Source organism: Apus apus, chromosome 3, assembly GCF_020740795.1.
Source record: "Apus apus isolate bApuApu2 chromosome 3, bApuApu2.pri.cur, whole genome shotgun sequence".
Taxonomy (NCBI): Eukaryota; Metazoa; Chordata; class Aves; order Apodiformes; family Apodidae; genus Apus; species Apus apus.
Window position 1 is genome coordinate 32,132,454 of NC_067284.1, and position 26,730 is coordinate 32,159,183.

A 26,730-nucleotide genomic window follows, 5' to 3' on the forward strand; every position below is an offset into this window, starting at 1 on the left:
AAGGAGTGATATATGAATAATCATCATTGTCCAGAAAAAAGTAAGTATCAGAAGGCACCTTCTGGGAAAAGACAACATTTGGTTTATGTAAGGAGTGCTGCTTGTATTTTTTTTCTTTTTCTTTTTCTTTTTTTTCAAAGCTCATCCTTGAATCTAGTTGTAACACAGCTTAGTTTACAAATGCCTTTAAATACCCAGGTTTTAATTTCTAGATTTATGTAAAGCCTGGAAAAGTCTGGATTAACCAATTGCCCTACTCTAGCATGGGGGTTGGACTAGATGATCTTCAGAGTTCCTTCCAACCCAGACCACTCTGTGACTCTGTAACATCACCAAAAAACAAACAATGCACTGCCCCCCCAAAAACCAACGCAATCGCCTCCCAAAAAAACCCACCCACACAAAACACATCCAAAAATCAAACTGTTCTTCAGTTTAGCTTTTTTCCAAAGCAAATTAAGAGGAAAAAAAGCAGCCTTAGGAATAAAGTTGCTTTTATTAACACTAAAGCAACTATTTTACTGCTGTAAAAATAATAGCTAAATATATTTCCTTTTCTATTTTAATAGCACTCAGTGCATAATTAAAAAATAAAAGATCTTTGATTTGTTTTATGGAACTGAAAATCTCCAACTCCCAAAATTGCTGTCCTTACTAAAAACTATTTTATTTTTACGCTGGGACAATACATACCAAATCCCGATGCTCCAAACTGACATTATAATTGAGTAGCTCTGCTACAATAGCTGTATGTCCTTCTTTAGCTGCTGAAATAAGAGCTGTCCAGTTATCCTAGAAAAACGAAAAAAACATTTTAAAATCATGTTCAATATTTTAATACATTTACCTTGTTTTTCAAGTGTTTAACCCACAACAGGAAATCCACAAAGCCATCAAAAAGCTCTCCTTTAAAAAAAATAAATTTAAAAACACCACCTCATAGACTACCTCCCAGTTCTAGATATAAAAATACAGACCGACAGCTACTCCAAATCTCCCCTCCAACTATTTCCTTTCCTGCCCAATCTCCACTCCTCAGCTCACGGGGGGATAACTTCTTAAAAATTTTACAGAGGAAGCAAAACCAACAAGATTAGAGAATGAGATCAAGACAACTGCTGGGTGGGGACAAGATGGCAACCAAGACCACAGAAAATGGTGGTGGTCTGTCTCCACATACAGGGGCTGACAGCACCCAAGGGGCTAACACGAACGGGAATTTTGACAACAGCTTCTTGGATTTATGATGACTTCAGGATATATATTTCCTCTTGAATTACACTAACCTTCCATCCACTGGAACGGAGCTATGAAACTATGTCCAAGTGTGGACTACTATTTTATGTGCTATACACATAGAAATATAGCAACAGTTTATATGGAAGCTGTTCTTTCTATGAGTACAGGAACTGTAACATTCACAGCAAATGTAATAAAATGTCTTAAAAAAAAGTTTTTTAAAAAAAAAGAAGCAACAAACAAAATTACAGGTTTCATACCAGGCTTTTCCTGTATCTCTACACTACTACAATTAAACTCAGTGCAGAAGGAAAAAAAAACACAAGCAACATCCTTTTCTTGTTTGTCACTTTTCACTGGAATATACAGACCTTTCAAAACTTTTTAACAACACCTCTGTCACGTTCATCCTTTCAGGGCACCTTTCGCCTACTCAACCTCTTCCTCAAAGGCAGGAAGCCATTCTTTGCCACTGTTGTGACTTTAACCTGAAACAATCCTTTAACCTGAATTCTCTCAGTATTTATTGAAAAACACCAAAACAAAGAAGAATATATAAAATTCCACATTACAACATCACTGAGATGACCAAATTAACTTGGACCCTGTATTTGATGGTACACTTCTCTACTCCATTTGTCTTCTTATGTCAACTACTGCCAATCCTGTTAGTATAGATTCCTAGTGCTAATTTCCCAGAAGAAACAGCAGCAGCATTCAACAGCGATCCTCAGACATTCAAAAAATCTTAAATATCCCTATTCTTTACGAGGAATCAAATCAGAGGAATGCAGAGCCAAGTAATTTTGGATGAAATTTATCTTGTGTGTCATAACTTTTCACCTTTTTTTTACCCTCCCCTCAACACTAAACTAAAATTTTTCTTTGCCTACCTCTTGAAATTTCTCCCTCCTCTACTGTTAGATATCAGCACATAAAGTATAATACTTACTGCATCTTCCAAGTTGCAATTAGCTCCCTTCTTGAGAAGCTCCTGGACAATTTCTAAATTGCCTTGCTCAGCAGCCAACATGAGTGGAGTCTGGCCATTCTGAAATCAAAATTATAAGAAAAGTGATACACTGGGAAGTGAAGTAAATGACACACATACACCAACAATAAAATGCCAAAAAGTAGGGAGGAATGTTTAATTGTTTTCATTTTTTAATTGCCAATGAGAAGCAGTGAGAAGGACTGGTTTTCAAACCACACAGTCAACTTGCAATAAAAATGTGAACATAATATTAAACCCTGCCCTGTAAGGGATAAAAATCAAAACAAACAAAAAAAACACTGAAAAAAAAACCAAAACAAAAAAAACAACCCCAAATATTTCATACATTAAAAATGGCTTCCAATAAAGAAGTTATATTGTGAAATATCTTTCTTTCCCAGTAATTTTCCCACTGAAGACATCTCTAACACAGCCTGTTATATCTTCACATCTTGAAGTAACTCAACCTTGTCATTTAGAAATTAATAAATAAATCAATCTAGCCTAAGAATCACGGCAGCCATTAAAAGATGCACACTGATTCAGAGTATCACTAAGATTTCTTGTTGCAGTCTTGGAAAAAAATAGTCAAGTTAGACACCACACTTTCGTCTGGCAGTACACCAAATATGGTATCATTCCCGTCTTGTGCTCTACAGGTTAACAAACAGTCTCATCTCAGGGAAGATGGAAGAGAGAAAAGTGGGTTTATTTGCCTTTAAGGATGTTTTAAAAATCAGTTACAACCTGCCACCCTTTCATCAGCCCACTTCTGAGATACAACTGCACTGCATGATGAAGAGTAAAACTTACTGAATTTTACAGTCCATGTGTTAATTTTAACAAGCTTAATAAACAAAGAATTTTTCCTGACCTGTCTTCTGCCTTTTCTCTGTACCATATAAAAAATTCAAATTACCTGGTCTTTAAATAATACAAAAGCTATATATGAGGAGTTATAAACCAGCCATTTCCCTGAAAAGAACAAAAATCAATGCAGAAAGATCACTAATCTTCATTAGCAAAAGAATTAACAGTAAGAGTAATAAAGATATTTGATGGGTTCTTTCTGCTCTTTCCATAAAAAAAAAACAAACAACAACCTAACAAACAACAACTCAAACCAACACAGGAATGTCCTGATTCTTTCAAAAATGCTTTCTGGTCCATCAGATACAACAGAATTGTCATATTCCCTGACTAGTCTTCACAGAATCTTCCCCATAACATTACAGATAACCAACAGTATTACTTAGGATATAACAAAACCTAAAAATGCAATTTTTTTACAGGGAGAAATTATGCTCTCATAGAAGTTCATGTTGTTGTAACTATACATTGTATACATTCAAAATTATGCCTTTGCTTTTAGATCCTAAACTGTGATTTTTATCATTAAGCAGTAGTATCTTAAGTCTGGTTATTAAAAAATAAATTAATTAAATGCTCAACAAATCAAGAAGAAGGTAAATACTACTTTCTAGAAGAGAACAGCTCTCTTCAGTGGAGAGAACGGTCGAAATTGTTGCTCTTTCAGACAAGTTTTCTATATGCAAGTTAGTATTTTGAGAATATACATGCCAAGTGATTTAAGAAAACATGCCTGACTAATCTAACTTCTTTCTGTGATGACATCAGTGGCTTGGTGGATGAAGAGCTGAAATACTGTTTATTCCATCTCTAGCAAGGGTTTAGACACTGCCTCCCTACGTCATCTGCACAAACTAATGAAATACAGATTTTTTTTTCTTTAGGGGTACTGAAAACACCCTTCCCTTTTTGCTAAAAGATTCTCAAGTACAGATTCAATGTTTTAGCAAATAATGAAGATTTCACCAACACAGAAACAAAAGATAATTACTACACCTGTGACATCCAAAATAATTCTCAAAAGTTGCCCAAGAGCCTAGACACTCCACAACAACTAAATGCTCATTTCTCATAAACACATCAAGTACTGTATATCTGTACATCACAGCTAAGTATTGCAATACCTAAATTATATGGCACACCTGCATCCTTTTAGGGAAATAATTCAGTGATTCTACTTTGCAGATCAGCTCTCTCACAGTCCACTAGAGAACAGAAGATTCATAATGTATCACTCAAGGCAACCATCTATCATTAGCTGTTAAGTAATCAATGTATTTGGTATGTGACAAGAATGTGCACGGAGAAAGGACGCTCAGGGAAAAGGCAGAGAGATTGAGACTTGCTCCACTTAACTGAAACTGCTGGCGTTAGTCCAATAAAATCACCCACACACAAACTCACTGGAATATCCTAGTTTTTCTGGCAGCTGACCACAGTCAAGTTATAAAGGGTTGGTAACAACGTGGGTGATCCTCCACTGGACAACTCAGTGCAGCCTGGGAGGTCCTGGCGCTAGCAAACCTTGGCTTGCCAGCAATCTTTTAAGACCTACTCTGCTAGCATTCAAGTTTTGGTATTTTGTTTTTATCCAAAAAGGAAAGACATCTTGGCAGGTCCAAAACAGAAACAGAATTGCACTCAGTGCCACTGAATTCCAATGATGAGCCAGCACTTAAATAAAACTCCTATCATTGATAATGTATGAACAGCTGCCCCATCCTCATGGCTTGAAAACTGATGCAAACCCTACATGTCTCCAGAAATTACCCTCTCCACTGTAATATATCAGAAGACCCAAAAAATTTAGGTACAAGGAATATGATCTCTGTAAAGGACAGTAACTGAAAACCAAGAGTGCCATCAAGAAGAGAGGAAAATTTTAGAAAAGAAGTTGAAGGCTGCGATACTGTTGATAAAGTCAAGACAGACTATTTGTCTGATTTAAGCCAAGTTTTTAAGAATTACCAGCAGAGGGAACAGACTATTCTTCTCAGACACAAAGCATGCCAGGTGGTGAGGCTCATGCATAAGCTGTGAAACTTCAAACTTCTCCCATCTCAAATACCTCAGCATATGCACATACACAGCACTAAATGAATGTGTAGACAATGAAAGAAAACTGTCTTAAGTGAAAGCAGATTTAGTGACTACAGTAAGGCTAAATTCTGCATGTTGTTTTCACATTTGTATGATGCTTTTTGGTTTTAAGTAATACATGCCATTCAACTTCTTTCTTAAAATATTATTTCCATCTTATGCAAGTTTAAAAAATAAATACAAAAATAATGAAATAGACCATGCATTTTCCAAGACTTTCATAAAATATAAATTAATTGGAAAGCCAGTGTTCCATACACTAAGTAAGAGGTGAGTAAAAGAACTGCCTGGACTGTCAGACTCACAGGGTGATGGTCAACTATTTACAGTCACTGACAACCAGCTTGGGAGGACTTGATTTGGGACCAATATTGTATCATCTTCATCAACACCTAGAAACACATCACAGAAAGTGCTCTCAGCAAGTCTAATGACACCCCAAGGTATGGAGAGCAGCTATATGCCAGAGGGCAAGGATGTTGTTCAGAGGAAGCTCAACAAGCTGAAGAAATGGGCAGACAATTCCCTGCAGCTGAAAGGCAAACAGAGCTTGGAATGGACTAACATCATGCAACAGTACTGGCTAGGGACTGCCTGCCTGGGGAGCCACACTGCAGAAATGGGCACGGGGTCCCAATGGACAAGAGGGCCACGAGCCAGAGGTTTGTCCCTGCAGCAATGAAGGCAAATCAAATACTGGCCTAGCCCTCTGCTCAACACTGGTGAGGCTGCAGTTTCTCCCTCCTTTTGGGAACTTTCAAATTTTGCTTGTTAAGTCCTTGAACAACCTGACAGAACAGTGAAGTTAGTCCTGTAATTAGGAGACGACTGAATTCAATTATCTCCACAGTTCCCTCCTATCCTGAATTTTACTATGAAACTGATTCTCTAAATATGCTACGTAAGTTGATCAGGTTCTAGTTTTACAACACTGTTTAGAAAATCACAAACAAAATAAAAATTGATACAAGCTGTACATCCAGATGAAAGAAAAGTCCAGATGCTTACAAACCAGAAAAACTACTGCAGAAGATAAAATAATTTAGTCAAATCATCTAAAATTATTTGTAAAATACACAGAAGACTTAGAAGGGCATCCAGATAACCTGAATTCTAAACATAGTGCAAAAGAACATAAACAATCACTAGCAACAGACATTTAATGAATCAAACCTCCCAGGAAAATTGCAGGATTCTTCAGTGCAGTATAAGCACAATCACTTAAATTGCTGATGGCAACATGCTCAAACCAGACTATATCAGATGACAAAGCAGAAAATCACAATTCTTGCACTATTCCAGGATTCCACATCCAAATACTCTACACTGAAACTCCTTACTGCGTATTGAGACCTCCTGTGTAATCCTGGTAAAGTGATTTAATCCTCCTGGTTACTTATGGTTTGTTTTTTGGAGACATATGTTTTCATCCAAACTAGCATCTGTTTGGAGTATATAATCCTAGTTGGCTTGTATAACAGTTTCTCTTGTCTAGAAACCGGGTTGTGGGGGAAGAGCCATTATCATCCCAAGTTTTACCACAAAATGGACTAGGAAAATGAATGCACATGGAGTTGGATCTGTGTACTAGGAAACAATTCCCAGCCACAGAATTACAGGTATGATCTCCACTCACACAGTAAGGGTTGAGCCGCATTTTCCAGCTTAGGAGAACACTCAGAAAAAAAATAAAATAATGGAAGATGCTGAGGAGACTGTATATGGTATGTTCAGTCTATGCAAAGGTAAGCAATCACTTGAAAATAGAACTGAAATCTGTATACTGAATAACCAGTGTGAGTTCACTAATTATTAATTCTGTAACTAATAAGCTTCAATATGACACTGACTTTTCAAAAAATCATCTTACCTCATTTCTCTCATCTACATCTCGGCATTTCTCAAGAAGCGCTTTCAGAGCAGGAACGTTTCCTTCTTCTACGTAGGTCAAGAGACTCTGACTCATCAGACTTGCCATCTTTGCACAGTATTTTAAATGCTTCTGTAACAAATCTTATCTGTATTTCAGGAAAGGAGAAAAAAAAGGCAAATCATAAGTAAAGGCTATGAGAGTTAACTCTGACATTAGAAAGCACGAGTTGCATATGCCAGTAAGTTACTGGTTGAGTACGAATACCCGTAATTCTCCTCAAAAAACCACTTTGCACTGAAATGCACTAATTTCATTGAAAAGTCAATTGCTTCATCTTTCTAGTTCTTAAAAAATCATATTAATTTTTATAAGTATTGACTAAATATGTATTTTAATTGAAGGCATAGTATCCTTTTATTTATATAATTTTTTTGGCATACATAACATTATAGGAATACCTGTATATGTTACAAATTTCATACATGCTAGTTATTTACAATATAGCCCTTTCCCTTTATGCACATAAGCAGAACACGGAGCTTACTCAGCATTATGAAATACAGTGATAATATCTAAATTGAAGCCATACGAAACTCTGAAAAACACCATTTATTGAATCATTTATCACCAACTTTACCCAGACATGCCTGCACACGATGGCTCATTCTTCTTACCTTGCTAGTCAAACTTGGCATAGCTTCTACCAATTTATTATATATTTTTCATTTCTAATATGTAAGACAGGAGAGGTTTTTCTTGGTTAAGGCAGAGCATTAAGAACCATTTAAGATTTCCTAAAAAGCTGTGAATTAGTATGTTCAGAGAACAGCTAGTATTACTGTGCCAAATGTATACACTTACAGCTCCAGAAGCTGAATTATTCATTGCACCGAAATTCAGTTTTACTGACAGAACAAGTCATTGGGCTAAACACCAGACTCCACCCACCCCCACTTTCCTGCCCACCTGCGGATGACATGATTGCTCTCTCTAGCTTTTCCTTGTGTGATAGCAGTTTAACAGCAGAGGAAAAACTCCAGCTGAGTGTTAGCTGAAGCCTACTGGTTAAGCTATTCTCTACCTGACAGAAGCCAAAAAAACAGTGGCTTTCCCAGGCGAATGTTCTAAAATTTATTCTCACATAAAAGGAGCCAGTGAATTCTTCTGCACTCCCAACGAAAGTGGAAAGTTAGCCACAAAGAGAGGAGAGGAAGCCAGCAGGTACTTCATTACACATAGGGCAGAGAAGTTTATTTAGATTTAGAGACTTAAACAAACTCCACTTTAAATTGCTTACATGGATTGTAATAACAGCATCACAACATCCTTTCTCCTTTAACAAGTAAGTGTATATAAACAAACACACTGCTGTCAAGGTATGTTAGACACAACCTGAGCTCACCTACAGCACCACAGCCATCAAATGACCCACACACAGAAATTCCTTGTTCATTAAAACGTCGGCAAAGAAGCCAACACACCCAGTTCAGTTATGATAGCAACTCTGGGTACATGTACTTTATGAACACATTTATGTCCAGTGACAAAAGAAAATATAAACTATGTACATTTTAGGTATGCAAGCAGAAGAACGTAAGAGAGAGAAGAGAGGAAAAGGAGGGACTGTGACTGCCACTGTTAAATTTCAGCTTAAAATCCAGGCTGTGGTTTAAGGGACAAATTCCAAAGAGGATTTAGACATCTCAACTCCAAATGTCCACATATCAGGTAAAAATAAACAAATGAAATAATTTCATTTAGATGTTATTTAAAACCCAAACCTAAAATCAGTTAAATAAAAAAAAACTAGATTTGACATACAAAGCACAGCAACAGTTTTACCAGGCACTGCACAAATAGCAAGTCTCTCCCACAAGAAAGTTATAAATAAACTAAGAATACCAAAAGTCTGTCAAGTTTACTATACAGTGCCACCATGCAAAAGAGGAGGTGAACAGCACAACAGTGGTACCATACAATTGTCTTTATTTTTTTTCAGTAGCAGGAAGATCTAATTGAGAGGTTGCAAACCTTAACACACAAAAAAAAAAACACAACAAAAAAACCACCACACATCCCAAAAAAAAAAACCCCAACCTAAACCACACCAAAAATGAAAGGCTGAAAAGAAACAGTGATTGTAGTGACTCAGTGTCCACACACAGGCTCCTATGGTCATTTCAGATACAAAAATACCAGAAAAATCAGCATTCTTGCCAGACATCCAGACGCCAGTCCAGAATAGTCTGCCTCCCTTATGGACTGCATCAGTATCTCACAGCCCTAAGCAAACGTCTCTGATGTTCTCAGGCACCTAAAGTGACATTAGATATTCACATGCAGGCATCTGAAATCCTCCCGCCAATTTTTACGTATTTTGACAGAAATTCATAAACATGACTTGCCATTAGCTCCACTGTTACCACTGTGCAGTGATCTCCCTGTGCAGTGTCCCAGCTTCTCTCCTGCAGCTGTACCTTCAAACCCTCCTCATGCTGTTTTCCATACCAAACACTAAACTGAAAACTATATTAAAAATCATGAGCAAAACATGACTACAATGTCTCACGAAGTGAATTACACTTTGTAGTTGCTATCAAAATGTCTCCAATTAATTCTTAGTTAGTGGGAAAAGCAAAAAAGCATTCAGCATTGCTTCCTCCTCAAAGTAAGATTCTTCCCTTGATGTTCCCTACTGCCATATTTCAAAAAGGCAAAGGCAGCCCTGCTGCACTGTAGATAAGTATCCTGCTTCAGAAATCATTACTTGAACTCCCAGTTATCAAGACAGTGCAGTTTCTGCCTTAATGCAGATCTGAATTCTTGAAGGCAACTTAAACCTTTGACTAACAGCAAAATACCCGAAGCTAAAGAACACATCTAGGGCTGCATTTACAAACTTCATGCTAATATTACCTTTCTTAAATTATAAAAGCTTTGTAGGGTGAACCATCTCCAAGTATATTGTTTGTCACCTATGCTTCACTGTCACGTAATACTGCCTCCTTAGAATAAGTCTATTTATAAAAGCAAGAACAACAAAAACATTTTATAATAATGAATTTTATACCCTCATGCTTTCATTTGCCACTTTTCATGCAAGCTTCTTAAAGCATCCAAAGAATTAACACCACTGGAGAAGTTTAGGAAAGCACTGTTTAGGGAGTCAGTAACAGAAATTTCCACTTAAAATGCAACCTGAATTCACCAGGTTAATCTATAGGTTAATATTCTTCTTATTCTTAAAGAAATCCTGCAAAATTAACAACAGGCAAAAAATCCCCAAACAAACAAAACAAAAACACCAAACCCACCATCTTGGCATCAAACCCATGTAAACACTTCTTTTTTTCCTCCAAGAACAATAAATATGCCTGAAACAAGGCTCACTCATGGCAGCAAGTCAGCATAAATTGAGCACAGCCACAGTTCACCTTTGTATTAAATAAGATTTTTGTTACTATGTCATAAAAATTAAGCACTGTGTTCCAAGTCTGTATGGGTAATGGACGCTAAAGTATGATTTCTTCCAATGCTTAAAATTTCTTTTCAGTTATCATAAATGCTTCCAACCAAGCATGTGGTATAGTCTCCAGCTAGATAAGTAACACTATTCTAGCCCTTCCAATGGAAAAAGTTCCTGAAAAATATATTCATACATTTTTCAAAACAACCCTAGAACAAAAGAAAAATCAACCCAATACCTTATACTTTACCAATATAAAGGTTAAGAGCTTAATCCCTGCTCAATTTCATAAGCATAGTGGAAAAGTAGTAACATTCAAGAGATTCCAACACATATATGGTCCTTAATAGCTCAATTAACAGTATTTGCTTTGTCTGACACAATACAAGTATTTTCACAATCTATAACAAAACTTTCAATTAAAAGCGAGAGCCTATTTGGAAATTTATTCCCTTTCCAAAAAGGATTAGATCTATTATTTTCTTCTCCCACCAAAGCAAGCCAATTTCCAGCCCACAAACCAGCTCCTCATTCGCAATCCGAGCTTCCAAGCTTGGAAATCTCACAACACCCGTGGGCACCAAATCTTCGTATTTTGAAGACCAGCACGAAACCAAGAACCATGAAAATACATATTTGGAACACAAATGCTCAGGTGAAGGTAACATTAGTACAAGGACTAACTGGATTTTGTAAGGCTCACACATCCTGAACTGAAGCAGATGTTATCACTGATTTGGAAAGACTGCAAAAATTTGCTGATTTACAAAAATTTAGTTTCTCTCAACTGCATCAGCATTGACTTGCAGGGGTCCTGATAATTCAGATCTGCAGATATTTAATGTACTCTCAGAATCTTGTACCAGCTAACTACAGAAAAAAAAGTCATTAGACATTACATTTTTCCGATATCAGTATCTTCTCCATAGCTCTCCCTATTTTTTTAATTGTGTGAACTGTAATCATTTATGAATAAAAACTGGTGATCAACAATTACTAGAGTTATTGAGAAGACTTTATTTTATTGTTTTTGTTTTCAATAGGTAAACATCCTAGTGACTTACATAAAATTCCTATTTTCATCATACGATGAAAAAAAAACCATGCTTCTTAACGTGCTTCCTTCTATTTCCAGATACAAAAGCTACCTTCCCGACATGCAACACTGTGACAGATCTTTCAGTTAACTGTAAAAGGAAATAATTACAGTGCTGCTGAAATCTGGGCATGCACAGATCAGATACAGAAACACACAGTATTTTGCCATCTTTCCAAATCAGAATTTAAAGAAATGTGGAATACAGAAGAAGTGTGTGTACATATAAGCATCCCCCAACCCTTACGACACCTCACTGTAATCACTCGCTAAACAGACGCGCTTCATAAACATTAAGAGATCACAAGTCAGGCACCCCATGAAGCAGTAAATATTTTTAACTGTTCTTTCTATAAGGAATGAGTCAACCAGGATTCTGTTTAAAGAACAAATTTTCAAAACAGTTGATATGAGTCGCTAAAATATTAATTTCCGGTATTCAGAAGCAGAAAGAAACAACAAATCTAAGTTTCCACAAGCAGTCTACAGGCACACCTTTTCTCCAGTGCCTGAAGTTCCAGTATGACTAATGACCTTATGTTGATTTTCATCTCTTCCTTATTTATCTGGCAAGGCCATCAGTCACACTCCTGTTATCTAGATGAGAAACATTTTAATAGATTTTTTTTGTTGTTGTTACTTAATATGAAAGAGTAAATAGTAACAGTAAAAAAAAAAAATAAAAGACATAAAAAGGTAACCAGAGATGCAGACATTCTTATTTGGAAACCTATAACCAAAACAACTAAAGAAAGTTTGCACAGAAAGAGGTTCCTTTGCCTGCAACCTTTTATTACATGGTAAAAGATACAGGGAACTGGAGACACGCAAGTAATGTTTTCCACCTTAGGCACTCAAGGCAATGGCCATTTCTGAATATTGCAGGGATAGATTCATAGAATCATAGAATCATAGAATCATAGAATCCTAGGGGTTGGAAGGGACCTCGAAAGATCATCTAGTCCAACCCCCCTGCCAGAGCAGGGTCACCTAGAGTACATCACACAGGAAGGCGTCCAGGCGGGTTTTGAATGTCTCCAGCGAAGGAGATTATTTTTTAATACCAAAAAAACCCCCATCAAACCATAACACAAGACTGGGGATTATATCCAATAGACTGGAAAGATGCAAATGTATTTAAGTAAGAAGTCACCACTGCCATCCAATAACAACTGGCAGGTATGTCTACGTTCTAGCCTGGTTGAAAAGCTCAGTTAAAATAAAGGGTTTGTGAAGTATCTAATAGTTGGATTTACAATTTATCAGAGAAGCTACTCTACCTCTAAGACAAAATTTAGTCAATGAGCAATAAGATATTGGTAAGAACATCAGAATCCTAAGCAAAAATTCAATGACTGTACAAAATGCAAATTGCTTGGTCCTACAAAACACCATTTCCGTTTTTAAATACTTCAAGTAAAAGAAAGTAAACAGAAACAGGTACCAATATTAAGTTTCTCAAAAATTGATACCAACACACATCAATTGACATAACCCATATATAACACAAAAAAGTGCAGCAAGGAAGCCTACAACATCATCTTACAAGATCTCTTAAAGATAAGACATTTGTCTGTATCATAAAATCAAGGGTTTGTCAGTCAAAGACACAAGTTCTATGACAAGAATCTATTTCAGTATTTTCACTTAAGGAAAAAAATCAGTTGTGTTATGGAAAACTTTGTTATACAGATTTAAAAATTAATATGGCTACATTTCATAAGCTGTGGTTGCACAGGCTTTCAAGTAGATCTGAATTTCTTAATAATCAAGTTACTTTAAATAGCCACCATTGAAGACCAAATAATACACGCTTATCAAATAGACAAATGTGTTTTCTTACACATTCTGTTCTGACAGAACACCCTCCTTTTTATCTTTCCATTTCTTTACTATTTGACAGGGTGGGGGCAGATAATTAATCCCATGATTCAAACACTTTTCCATCGAAATACATATTGCTGTATTATCACCCATCAAACCTTTAAAGATTGGAAATCACTTTTCCCAACCAACTGTTCAACATATATGAGAAGTGGCAAAGCCCTACCCTTAAGAAAATTCGCCACTCAGCTTCTTCCGTGGTGTCCAGTGACAGGACCAGAGGCAATGGGCACAAAGTGAAGCACAGGAGGTACTGTCTGAACATCAGGACACGCTTCATTACTGTGAAGGTCACCCAGCACTGGGAGAGGCTGTCCCGGGAGGCTGTGGAACCTCCATTGCTGGAGCCACACGGAAGGCTCCGGACACGGCGCTGGGCTGTGGCTGGCCCTGCCGGAGCAGAGGGTTTGGAGCAGCGGCCGTGCGGCGGTGACTCCTAACCCCAACTGTCCATAATCAGTTACCTTCGGAATCAGATGCCAGACAGCGCCGACAGGTCAAGCTCGTACCTGTTTTTCTGAGTTAACAAAAGGAGACAGCCAGCGGCGCGGAGGCTGCCCCCGCCGGGGCGGTGCTGACCCGGCACTCCGCGGGCCGCTTCGCCGCCGGGACAAGGTCGCAAACTCCCGGAACAGAAGGCCCCGTCCTCCCGTCGCACACAGACCCCAGGGGCTGCCCGGGCCGCGGCCCAGGCACCCCCCGCGGAGGGACCAGGCCCTGCCCTTAACACCCCTCCCGCCGCGTCCCCCGTGAGCCCGCCACGGCGAGGGGCGGCCCCGCGGCGCCCTTTCTTTGTCACCCGGCAGCCCCCTCTCCCCGCGCCCGGCCTGCGCTGCCCTCGCTTCTCGCTTTCCTTCGGCCACTCACCCCGCAGCTGGAGGGACGCGGCCCCCTCCGGGCGACTCCCCAGGCCCAGCCGGAGACGTGACAGGGCGGGAGGCGTGAGCAGCCGCCCCCGCTCCTCACCTCCCCGCGGCGGCGGCGGCGGCGGCAGCGGCCATCTTACCTCCCTGCCTCCCTCCCTCCCTGCCTGCCTCCGCCCCGCGCGCCGCGCCGCTCACGTGGCCCGGGGCGGCACCGCCCGCCGGCGGGCCGGGCCGGGCCGGGCCGGGCCGAGCCCGGGGGCGGCAGCGCCCCGCGGGTGTTCTTACGGACCGCACCTCCGGCCGCCCGCGGGGCTGGCCCGCTAACAACCCTGTGCAAGCAGCTCATAGCGGGCACCCAGGAAAGCCCTGCCCGGGAGCCCCGGCGGCAGGGAGCCAGCCCGCTTCGCGCCCCCCCCAGCTGAGGGAGCGGGCAGAGCAGCCACCCTGGCATTCAACCCGGGCTGCTTTCCCAAAGAAAGGGCCGGGGGGGTAAAACCACGTTTTGGTAACAATTGCAATCTGATGGATAAGCCGACCAAAGTGCGGTCTTCAACGCCACGATGAGGACTGCCGCTGGTAAATGGGGCGGGGGGGGAGTTATCCCCTCAGCATAGCAGGAAACTGGATGTTGGCCAGCTCCCCGCAGACCTCCCCGCACGGCCCCGGAGGGGGTGTCGGGCCGGGGCTCCTCAGGCCCTTCCCGAGGCGATTATCGTCACGCTGACGACAGCTCTTCAGTCTGTACTTTCTGCGATTGTAAAACGAATGCAGTGACTGCAAAAGTCCAAATCGTCCTTATTTAATTCATTTGAACAACTGGGGTTGTTCAGCCTGGAGAGGAGAAGGCTCCAAGGAGACCACAGGAGCCTCCAGTACTGGAAGGGGCTACAGGAAAGCGGGGGAGAGACTGTTTACAAGGGCGTGTACCAGTGAGATGAGGGGCACTGGTCTTGTGCTAGAGCAGGGTAGATCTAGATTAGACATTAGGAAGCTGTTCTTTACTTTGAGGGTGGTGAAGCACTGGAACAGGTTGCCCAGAGCTGTGGTAGAGGCCCCAGCCCTGAAGACATTCAAGGTCAGGCTCGATGGGGCTCTGAGCAACCTGATCTAGTTAAAGATGACCCTGCTCACTGCACGGAGGTTGGACTAGATGACCTTTTAAAGGTCCCTTCCAACCCAATGCATTCTGTGATTCTATGAGAGGTGATCTCCAATGACTACAGTCATAGCATCTTTCCAAGATCACAGAACCTAGCTTAAACCAGGGGTGACAACAAAGGCTTGCAACAAAGAAGCAAGGGAAAGGAGTTAAGCTTACTGCTCAAGGGTCAAAGCATTGATTTAAAATCTTTACAATGCTGAGATTTCTTTCCCTAAAAAGCCATCACAGTTAGCTTCCTAAAGCAACATCTGTCAGTGCTTCCTGTGTATCCCAAATACTTATAACCAGAAAGTGTGCTGCTTGCTTTTCACTTTTTAAAGTATTTCTCCTATTACCTTAAGAAATTCTTCACACACAACTCTCCCACATGCAAACAAATAGTTAATACAATTGACAATTGCTGAAGACCAAGCTATGAAAATAAAAAAATAAAACCACTTAGATCTGGCACCAAAACACTGATTCAGCTGATCAACTGGGAGAAATTAAGGGCATAAAACACATTCTTATTTACAAAATAGTAATGCAACAAGGATAGAGGATGCAGTTACTGCTGAGCTGAAAAATGCTTGCTCTGCTACTTGAATATATGCATAGGAGCCCCTACTCAATGATGGGGGTCCTGATATTTCCAGCATCTATATAATCTTAAATACATAAGAGAAGCTGTAGTTTAATGAGACACTACTTATATTTGCCTCCTAAGATGTATGGATTTTCATGTTTTAAAAATATTACTCTCTTTTCAGAGCTTATACCAAAATGCATAATAATCTGTCCCTTCATGACATCCAAAATCACTCAAATCCTTATTCCACCCATTAGGTGTCAGCTGCGTTTTCACCCCATGGCTACAAATTTATCAGGCAGAGAGAGTAGCTCCTTCCCTCCAGTGTACAAAGGAATTGTATGCACTCTGGGAATACGGAGGAAGGGAAGGCATGGTTTTCGGTATGGTTCTTCACTTTCTTCTGCTTTTGCTACAGATAAATCCAACTCCTGACATCCTTGTATTCATCTACCTGTGCCCTATGCTTGCATTAGGAATGCTGCTTTCCCACCAGTGAAACATGGTCCCACTGAAGGGTCAAAATTGGAATCTAGTAGTTAGGATTTCAAACTAAGCAGTCCACTTTTCAGATACATTTGTTTTGTTAGTAAGGTATAAAAATGATCTCTTAACAGTTGCCCCCCCCCCAAATTCTCATTAAATGACACTTAGTTCTAAGTAGATATTTTCCAGAGTCTGTAAAGCGTAGAAATACTTTACTTGTATTATGCCTTTTAGGAAAGGTAATAAATGATGATGATTTTAAGCTGCTGCAGTGGAGCATACAATCCAACCAAATAAAAAAATTAATCCAAGCAATTTTCTCTTTCCAGCTTTTCCATCGACACAATTTCACAGAATCACACAATGACTGAGGTTGGGAAGGGACCTCTGGAGGTCCCTTCTTTGCAGCAAAGGCACATTGTTCAGCTTGGCCACCACCAGCATCCCCACACTTCTCAGCAAGGCTGCTTTCCAGCTGGGTGGCCACCAGCACATACTGGTGCCTGGGGTTAGCTCTCTCCAGTTACAGAACTATGCACTTCTCCTTGTTGAACTTTATGAGGTTCCCATCAGCCTGTTGCTCCAGCCTGTTGCGGCCCCTCTGGCCTATCAGCCACTCCTCCCAGTTTGGTATCATCAGCAGACTTGCTGAAGCTACACTCTACCCCATCATCCAGATCATTAACAAAGATGTTAATGAGGATTGAACCTTTTTATCAACCTCTTATCAACCCTTGAGGTTCACTGCTAGTTCCTGGCCTCCAGCTTGACTTCATGCCACTTATCACCACCCTCTGGTCCTGGCAATTCAGACTATTTTCAGTCCACCTCACTGTTCTTCTCATCCAACCCATACATCAAACAGGTTCTCTACGAAGATCTTACAGGTGGCAGTGCTGAAGTTCAGGCAGTTCATAGCCACTGCTCTCTCCTCATGTACCAAGGCAGTACTTTCATCACAGGAGTTTAAAAAGCTGGTTGAGTATGACTTACCCTTGGTGAATCCATGCTACTTCCATGCTACTTCCAATCACCTACTTGTCCTTTTGAGTACCTGGAAATTGTTTCCAGGATTAACTAATATTCAGTACTCCAAAATCACAGATAAAATTTAGCAAGACTCACAAAAAACCCCTTTAAATCAATTTTCCAAGTAATTCTTAACCTTGTTGTTTAGTCTCCCTCATAATAGCTGCATGACTTATAAACTTAAAATTTTTAAACAACTGAAAGGTTTAATAACTGTCACAGTAACTAAGCCTGTTTCAGGCACAAAATGGCCCCACTATTTCAGATTTCTGCATCTATTCAATACAAATAGAATTTAAAAAATTGTCACCATGCTTTAGTTATTAATAAGCTTATTATGCTGATTATAATTACTATAATGCTTAAAATGGTTTTCTTTCCTTCCTCCAATTTCCTAAACTTAAATAGACCAAAATCATGACAGTGTAACATGCATATTTGTGCCATCTGACAACAGCATCAATATGCAAAGAGGCTGTTACTGGGCAGAGTGCACAGGCAGTCACATTACTCATTGTGTAACAACCCAAATGGCAAAGGAGGCAACAGAGGGTGAACCAGGAGGACTGGACACAAAGACCACCACATTTCAAACAAAAGGAAAGCTGGCATGGAATTCTCCCCCATGAAATAAGTTACTTATTAGCAGTCAATAATTTAGGTATGCCATCAGGAAATCCCTGAGAAAACATTGCTTTAAGCACTTGTAACACAGGAGTGGTTTGGCTTTTATTTCTTGATTTATATTTAAATGTTTTTCTTATGACAGCAGAATAACTAGAAGTGTGGAGAGTCCTTTCACTGTCATAGTTTATTTAGTTTGGAAAGACAATGAGTAATCTACACAGAGAAATAACACTTGCTGCTTTATATGGCCACCCTAGCAAGATGTGCAAGACGTACTGGCAAACCTTGCTGAGGGTACAGGTCTCCAGTTCTAATCTAGGAAGTAGACTGAAGACCTCTTCCCCTGAAGCTACTTCTGTGCTCTGTACCAAAACATCCTGCATCTTATCAGGAAGTTGCTCAGATGGAATTAAGTTAATTATAGGCACAGGAAAATATCTGCTGGCTCCAGAATGTTCTTAATCAGGACTCTCTCTGTTCAGTACCTTAAAAGAGCAGAGTTAAAAGATTTCCATCATAAGAATAATCAGTTTCACCAAAAAGTCTGAGCAACCTGAAGTAGTAGCAGAAAGCTGTTTTAACTTAATCTGCTCAAATGATTTTTTTACTAACTGCAGTAATATATATTTAGCTCATGCAGATACTTCCCATGCTCCTGACTGACTCCATTGTGAATGCATATTTGAGAAGGCAATTTCCACTGCAGTCTCTTAACTTCTGGTTGAAATGACAAAAATCACCAGAGCTTCTAAAATCGCATCTGTATTCCTTCATGCTGAAATAGCAAGTATTTTTATCTCCCATGATACAGCTTGTAAAAAAATAATTCTAAACACACAAGGTTTAAAAATATCAGTACAACAGTAGGGCCTTTCAAGAGACCAAGACACACATACTCCAGTACTCCTCTAGGGTGGCACCACTTGCAGAAACAGATATGTGTAAAAATGTCTTTGCAAAGTTACATTTGCTTTACAAGGTTTGTAGTGAAGCAGACCTAATACCAAACCAAGAGAAGAGTGTACATACATTTTAACTAGATCAGGTTGCTCAGAGCCTCATCAAGCCTGACCACTTCTCTGGGCAACCTGTTTCAGTGCTTCACTACCCTCATTGTAAAGAACTTCTTCCTAAAGTCTATTCTAAATCTACCCTGCTTCAGATCATGTGGTTTCTCTACGGTTCTTCACTTTCTTTCCCTTATGCTACAGATCAATCCGACTCCTAACATCCTTGTATTTGTACCTTGAAACATAACTGCATGATCTGTGATTCTATTATTGTAATTATTAGTAATGTAAAAATAGTTTTGTTCTTTAGCACTCATTAAAGACACACACACCAAAGAATTTAGCAAAACAAGTTCACTTGTTTAAACTACAGTTTAATCAGATTTAAAGACACCAATTAGAAAAAAACATTTATAGGCAAGTTAAAAACACCTTTAAAACATAAGAGCATGCTGCTTCTGCAGCACTGCTGAGACAAATTAGAAATAAGTAATTATTAAAATATCACAATCACAGTGTAACTAACAGTGGTATTTTAATTTTACCATACACCAACACTTAGTTTATGGATCTGTTGAAAAATAACACTTTTTAAAAAATATATATTTTGGAATAATAAAAATGAAATTCACCAACAATGCATTATAATCTGAACCAGGAAAGGCAAATTTAGGAATACTGTAGCTATCCACTTCCAGGGGTGTTTTCTCACCTTAACATACGGGTAGTTGGAGGCATAACTACTTCTGCATTGAGGTAAAACTATTCCCTTGAATGTGTAACCAAGGCAGGAAAGAATGAAGTTCCGTATTTTAAAATCTTAAATTGAATAACTTATTACAACATTTTTAAATAAATTTACCCTTCTTACTCTATTTTCATTCAATACATTTTGAATGTTCTCTTCTAACTGATCTAGAACACATCTGAGGTCTGGGATTTAAGAATAACTACCTAATTACTATTTTATCATTTTGACACCTTTGTCACAGTAAGACACATCAGAAGATTCTTCATAGAAACAAGCAACACCACTGGACAAAAGAAGGTACAAAGCGAAGATGTAAAGAGAATTGATAAACACATAGAAAGGCAAAATATGCATAGGCAAATACTCCTTATTGTGACAAAAGATTGTTGCACCTTCAATATGCAGTGCTGCACTATAACAATTACTGGTCTCTAGGCACCCTGTTTCTCTATTTCTTGTTTCAGTTTGGAAGCCTAATCCAACTAGAGCATGGACCACAGCTACCTGTTCGTATGCTGTATTGTAGTGAAACCTAAATGAGAAGCCAGTTCAGGGTATTTCTCCTTCAGAGAATGAAAGAAAGCAAACAGATTGTGCAGAGGTCTGTTTTGCCAAGAGGTTCATTTGGGATAAGGTGCTGGACTGAGCCACTATTCATACTAAATGTTTCCTCCTAAAGTGGCCCTAACTCAGACTTCAGTCATATCTGAAGTCACACTTTGTATCCATAGCCTGCAGCAGAATATCCTGTCAAGGTTGGTTTTGTAACAAACCGAAAGAAGCCCTTTACTTTCCACTTAAAAGTGTAACCAACAGATTCTATTTTGACTTTAGGAAGCAGAAAGCTTAGTACTCTGAGAATGGAGCCCAACAGCCTTCATCAGATGTAGTGTACAACTAGAGGGCCCAATGCTAGTCCCATATAAATACTGATATGGCCTATTTTAAGTATAGTTATGCACACTTTATGTAACTCAGTTTGTCAATTCGTAAAGTTTACACGATTTTTATATGGATATGCACCTGGATTTAGAACACCTAAAACCAAAACCAGGCCTAAGTCACGGGACACACAGCTAATGCACAGAAGATGGAAGTGGCAAAATTTGCTTTTGCACATTTGTATACATAAAGTGAGCAAAATTATGTATTAAATATTTAATGTAATGAAAATCAATACAGTTGATGGTTAGGCTTTGTAACAAAACATACAATAAGCTCATCTCAAAACTAGATTTTAATAATAAGCAACTGTTGTGATATTTGCAGTTGTAACCTTGCAGGGTGACTTTGTGGATTTCATGGTGTTTGCAAAATGTCTAGGCTCAGACAGCAAACTCAAAAAATCCAGACCAGCTGCAGTCTGGGTCACAAGCAAGGAGGCCCTTTGTCAAGCTCTACGTGTAGGCTTGGCTCCCCCAGGAACTCTGTGGAAAACCCACTGACATGTTCTTACTAGAGACTTCTTCACAGCCAGCTGGTCCACCATGACTGTGAAGAGGACCAATAACAACAGAGCCCACTAGCTTAGATCCAGACAGATCTGGTAATCTAACAAAGCAGGCTCAATTCACTACAGTATCTGCTTAGACACTTACTCCGCATAGAATTTAAATACTTAAGTACTTGTAGCCAATTAATTTTATAACAGGAAACACAAAAATACTCTTAAGTGCTCTTTGAAGTATTATTGGACATAAATAGATACATAGAGGCTAGTCATGTAATGAAATGCTGTGACGAATCAGCAGAGGACCAATGTATATATATTTTTATATGTAGAGTCTGCGTCATATTAAAATCCTTACATTTATTTCCATCTGCTTTTTTAACACTGATCGATTTTCAAGATAAATGGCAGTATTTCCAAATTTTTATTTAAAATAAAGAACTGTCAAACACTATTTCAGAATTCAATGAGAATTACAAAGTGAAAGACTTCAGGAGAAGGGAAAGAAAAGCCTAAATTACTGTGCTTTTAAATTTCTTTATCATTCAAGGTCAACTGATAAAGTTGAGCACGTGAAAGTTTACGTGTAAGCAGCAGTGACACATTTGCAGGCAAATGTGAGGACACATTTGACCATGTATTTAAACAAATAGTTGACAAAATTTGTTTGCAAAGTTTCTGAGAGAAAAATCCAGACACTCTTAAAATTACATTTTGAGGTGAATTTGACAGGAGGTGAGGATCTCACGAAGGTCTCCTCTACATCAGAGGACACTTCACCAGTAACAAAATCAAAAGAGGCACAACTACCTAGTGTGCATCCTGTCATACAAGCATAGCACTTATATTCATATTTCTTATTCCCACAGGGGAAGCAGAACAAGTGTAAAATCATTCTAAAAAATAATATACTATACTGGTAAAACTCATACCATAAGTCAGTGTAGAGCAGGGAGTATACAATGATCTCTTCATAAAGCCTTCTCATTCAAGTATGCTTTGTTATCAAGAGTATATTGAAATACATACCAATATTTTTACATGGTAATGCATTTTAAAATGTCACTTATTATTGAAATCTTATCAACAGAGGTCAATTTAAGGAATAGCCACAGAAGAATAAGTTTCCTGAATAAGAAGGGCATATCTAACTGTAAAGCTAACAAAGCCTTCCCAAATACAACAGTAGTATCATTTAAATATATATTTCTTTCATTAATACAGAATCATAAAGGTTAAAAAAGGTTAAGCAAGCAAATAGTTACTATCAAGGTGACTACATTTACTAACCAACATAAACTCATTAAGTGCCTGAATTAATTGCTTACAACAGGCAAATATCTGCAAAGCACCATAAAATTATGAGTATGTCGTGTTTACTCTTCATAGTGTGCTCATCTGCATTACAAAGAACTCTTCTACCTTTTGGATGTACATTAGTTAATAAGTGGAACAATACTTAAAACTGTTTCCTTCATGCCCGAAACATTTCTAGGAAATTCACTTTCTACTGTTTTTCTCAACAAGAGTAAAAGTAAATCATCACCATCCTTTCAAATTCAATATTATAAAATTATGTGTGTAAAATCTATATATCACCATTGGGGCTGGCTGCTCTTGACTTTCTGACTGAATGGATGAAAAGGATGCAGTGTGATAGCAAGGCAGAAAACTGGTAGAGCAGCAGGAGAGCAATAACAAAACCCCAGTTTGACTAAAATCAGAGTGCTGCCGTTACAACAAAAAAACCTCTTTCCAAAGTCCCCAAGATAATTCATTTGTATGAAGAGCAGATTTTCTTCCAAATACTTTTATCTTCAGCAATGACATTTAAAGGGCAAATTCTAGGACTCTACACTTAAAAATAAATTCTGTGCAGAAGTAATTATTTGTCATAATTATCTTTTGTTGCAACTATTTAAGGGGTTCAGATCATGAAGAAAAAAGTAACTGCATTGCACAGACACCAGTCACATCCAGTTTTGAAACCCATATCTTGCCACTTACGCCTGACTACAGCATATACTTATTTTCTTAACTGTTTTAACTTCCCAATGTATGAAAGTTCTGAACAAAACTACCTGTGAATTCATTCACACTGAAGTACCAGCCTTGGTTATCCTAAACCTGCTTATTTTCTTGGAGAGCTTACAACTGTTTTCATATTTCTTAATGAAGAAATAATAAGCCTCCATCACATTTATGGGCACACATGCCAAAACAAGAAAATAAGAGTACCAGAACATTACTGGGAAGATGGCACATTAGATTTTGTACTGGCATCCAAAAGTGCTTGATTAGGTAGATATGAAATTCATCCTGTTGGTGCAATCTCAAGTTCAACAGCAACCAATGCTGAAAGAATCAACCCTAACTCTATTCACCCACCCAGAAATGTGCAGTTCTATTTGTTATTCTATGTAAGTGTCCCTCAAGAACAGAAAGTAGAAAAATGTCTTTCCTGATTCTGTATCTAATAAAAAATAATCAAACACAGAGAAACTAATGTGCCCTTACTCACACAAAACGTGATACCGTTTTGAAGAGGCATATGACAACCACAACCCCATGTTGGGGAAGTCTACTTGGACAATAAAAGTATGGATTTAGAAACTCAGATTATTTTATCTTAAAGAGGATACAGCTGTCATTGAAACAACAAACATCCCTGCTCATCTAATCAGACTCATCTACTCACATTTGATATTTAGTTCCCTGTTTCTAACTGTGTAGGTTAATTAGTGCTAACCTGCGTATCCAGAAAAGGTACATTATCCTCTGGGAATTTTAGGCAAGGAGCCAAAGGCCAGACACAGAACTATCACAGCAAGAAAACAATTCTGACCTGACTTAGAATCTGGTCCTACAGGGAGTAAGCCAGAAGTATGGTGACTATTTTTGCATGGTAGTATCCCCACAAAGCTGAGGACTATCACTGCAATTCTGGTACTTGGAATATTCACCCCACTAGTGCCATATATTTGATCAAAAACTTGAAGTTCAAAATATTATGACAAATTTTTTTTTCATTAATTTGTAGGTTATTAATAAAGAAGCTGCAGTATTTTTCTCCAGTAGTATTTTGTGTCAGTTTTAAAGTTAAAAAACAAAAACAAAACAAAAAAAAACCCAACATGTGGATAAACAGCTTGTGTTTACTTAAAAAAATTATAAGAAAATACAGAATATAAGCAATTCAAATGTAGCCCTTTAACAGTAGTACTCTAGAAGGGAGACCATCATCACAATAAATGGTCTGGAATAGATATAATCACTGCATTATTCCCTTGACACCCTTCCATAATTCAGTCAGTCAGAAGGATTTCTTTCTTTCATTATGTTACCCACAAATATTATGTGAATTTTGCATCTAAAATTCTAATTTAAAGTAAAAGCTTTTCCTCAGATTCGTATACTCCTTTGGATAAAAGGACATCAAGTATCAAGCATACAGAAAATGGTTATGACAGTAATTTCATGTTTGGCTACCTGTGCACTGCAGCTCAAGGTAATGTTTTGCTGTTTTACACTGAAAGCATCATCAACTAACTACTGTATGCCTGAAAATTCAAAACAATTTTAAGCATTAATAATTTTTTGGAAAAGAGTTCTATTCTAAACCAAGTATTTCTGGTATTTAAGGGTAAAAATGCACTTCCATTGAAATCCTGGTGCTTGCACATTGTCTTCTGTGTCCTACAGCTGCCTTTCCTTCTCTAGCCATGAAGCCCACTTGGCAGTGTTTTTTTTTAAATTGGTTTTAGGTACTTCAAAGAAAAAAGAAACCTAGATTAGCTACCAAGCCCCAGAAAAGGTGAACCTTCTGGTGTTGTGTGGGTTTTTTTGTGTTTATTTATTTATTTAATCCATTCAGAAGGGCTATGTGTAGTTATACTCTTTATCAAAGAAACTATAGTTTGGCATCTTTAATGCTTACAGTTCCATAACGTACTGTAGTAGTTTGAGATACTTCAAGAAAACCCTCCAAATACTGAGAGGCTTATTGCAATGCCCTTTTAAAAATTCAAAAGCCTTCTAGTGACTTTCCATTTCCTACGTTGAACTTCTTTATAGCATATGGTATTATATATTTGAAATACACTTTTCACATAAAATCAAACTTGAAAATTCCCACTTAGAAACAGTATTTCAGTAAATAGAGGGTTTAAGGCAAGTCATTAGTTTGGAAAAATTCTTTTCCATTTGTTAATTCTAGATTGACACAATTTCATTCCACCCCATCAGTGCCTTGGGATACACAACGTACATTCAGCAAAGGGCACACATAGGACCCTGTGGACATACGTTGCAAGTCCTGAGTGCCCATTGAAATAATGGTAATTTCTTCATATAAGGCGTGACCCACAGGGACATGGCATGGGAGGGGTTAATTTGTTTTGTTTCCAGTCTTGCTATTGTATGTAGTTTTCCTAGGTAATGCATTCTTTCTTACTAAACATCTTTGCAAACAAATACAAACCCCTTGAAAAGGTGCTAAAAATGGGTTTCTGAAAACATACAAAATAGAATCATCATAGTATTTCCTCAATCACTGTTTTAACACTTGATATCTGCAGGTTATTTCTTGTTTCTGACTGAAACTATTATTTGTTGTGGAATAACTGTTCTTTTGCAAAATATTTTCTTCTTCTAGTTTTTTGGACCACACAGGCTGGATGCTTTCACGCTTTTTACTTCCTTTTTCAGTTCTTTTCAGTGGAAATACCAACAAGACCAGGATGCCGGCAATATGAAGACAGAAATAGCAGGAGCTAAAAAAACAAACAAAAATAATAATTCAGTATAACTCTGACCACTCTTAGAGGATGCTTAAGAAATAAGTTGTCAAAACATCCTTGTAGGCAGTACTTTGTATATAAGACATTTAAATAAGGAAGACATTAATATTTCCCTTTTAACAAAAGCTGTTAAGGGGAAACTGGAAACGAAGTCTTCCCCCACACTACTTGGTGCTGCAACAGAGATGTAAAGTGAAGACAAGTCTGCTCTTGACTGTTTTTCATAAAAGTTACTTTTGGGAAGACATTTTCTAGTCTTGCTATAAAATAGTCCAAATGCATTTAGTGATCTCAAGGGCACCCTCTGGTTTTGTTTTTTGGTTGGTTTTTTGTTGTTTTTTTTTTCCTTGACCCAGGAAAGAGAAGTCTATTATGATAGGAAAACAAGATCACTTTAAGGTTCTCAAATGCAACACAAACCATGTTTGATCACTAGAACAGAAATACAGTTTGCTCAGCT

At 38.5% G+C, this 26,730-nt stretch overlaps 2 protein-coding genes across 8 annotated transcripts in view; both read right to left on the reverse strand.

The window, feature by feature from the left end:
- KIDINS220 (kinase D interacting substrate 220) overlaps nucleotides 1–14,539 on the reverse strand; it is a 76,400-nt gene extending 61,861 nt beyond the window's left edge. For all 6 annotated transcript variants that reach the window (XM_051613392.1, XM_051613391.1, XM_051613390.1 and 3 more), the window contains exons 1-4: nucleotides 14,390–14,539; nucleotides 7,074–7,221; nucleotides 2,192–2,290; nucleotides 694–792 (exon numbers count right to left, since the gene is read on the reverse strand). In XM_051613392.1, coding sequence (XP_051469352.1) covers nucleotides 694–792; nucleotides 2,192–2,290; nucleotides 7,074–7,181 — 306 coding nt within the window. In that variant the 5' untranslated portion in view covers nucleotides 7,182–7,221; nucleotides 14,390–14,539. The remainder of the gene's footprint in view (nucleotides 1–693; nucleotides 793–2,191; nucleotides 2,291–7,073; nucleotides 7,222–14,389) is intronic.
- Nucleotides 14,540–19,627: 5,088 nt separating this feature from the next.
- The window catches only part of MBOAT2 (membrane bound O-acyltransferase domain containing 2), a 90,555-nt gene continuing 83,452 nt past the window's right edge, over nucleotides 19,628–26,730 (reverse strand). For both annotated transcript variants that reach the window (XM_051615478.1, XM_051615479.1), the window contains exon 13: nucleotides 19,628–26,243. In XM_051615478.1, coding sequence (XP_051471438.1) covers nucleotides 26,021–26,243 — 223 coding nt within the window. In that variant the 3' untranslated portion in view covers nucleotides 19,628–26,020. The remainder of the gene's footprint in view (nucleotides 26,244–26,730) is intronic.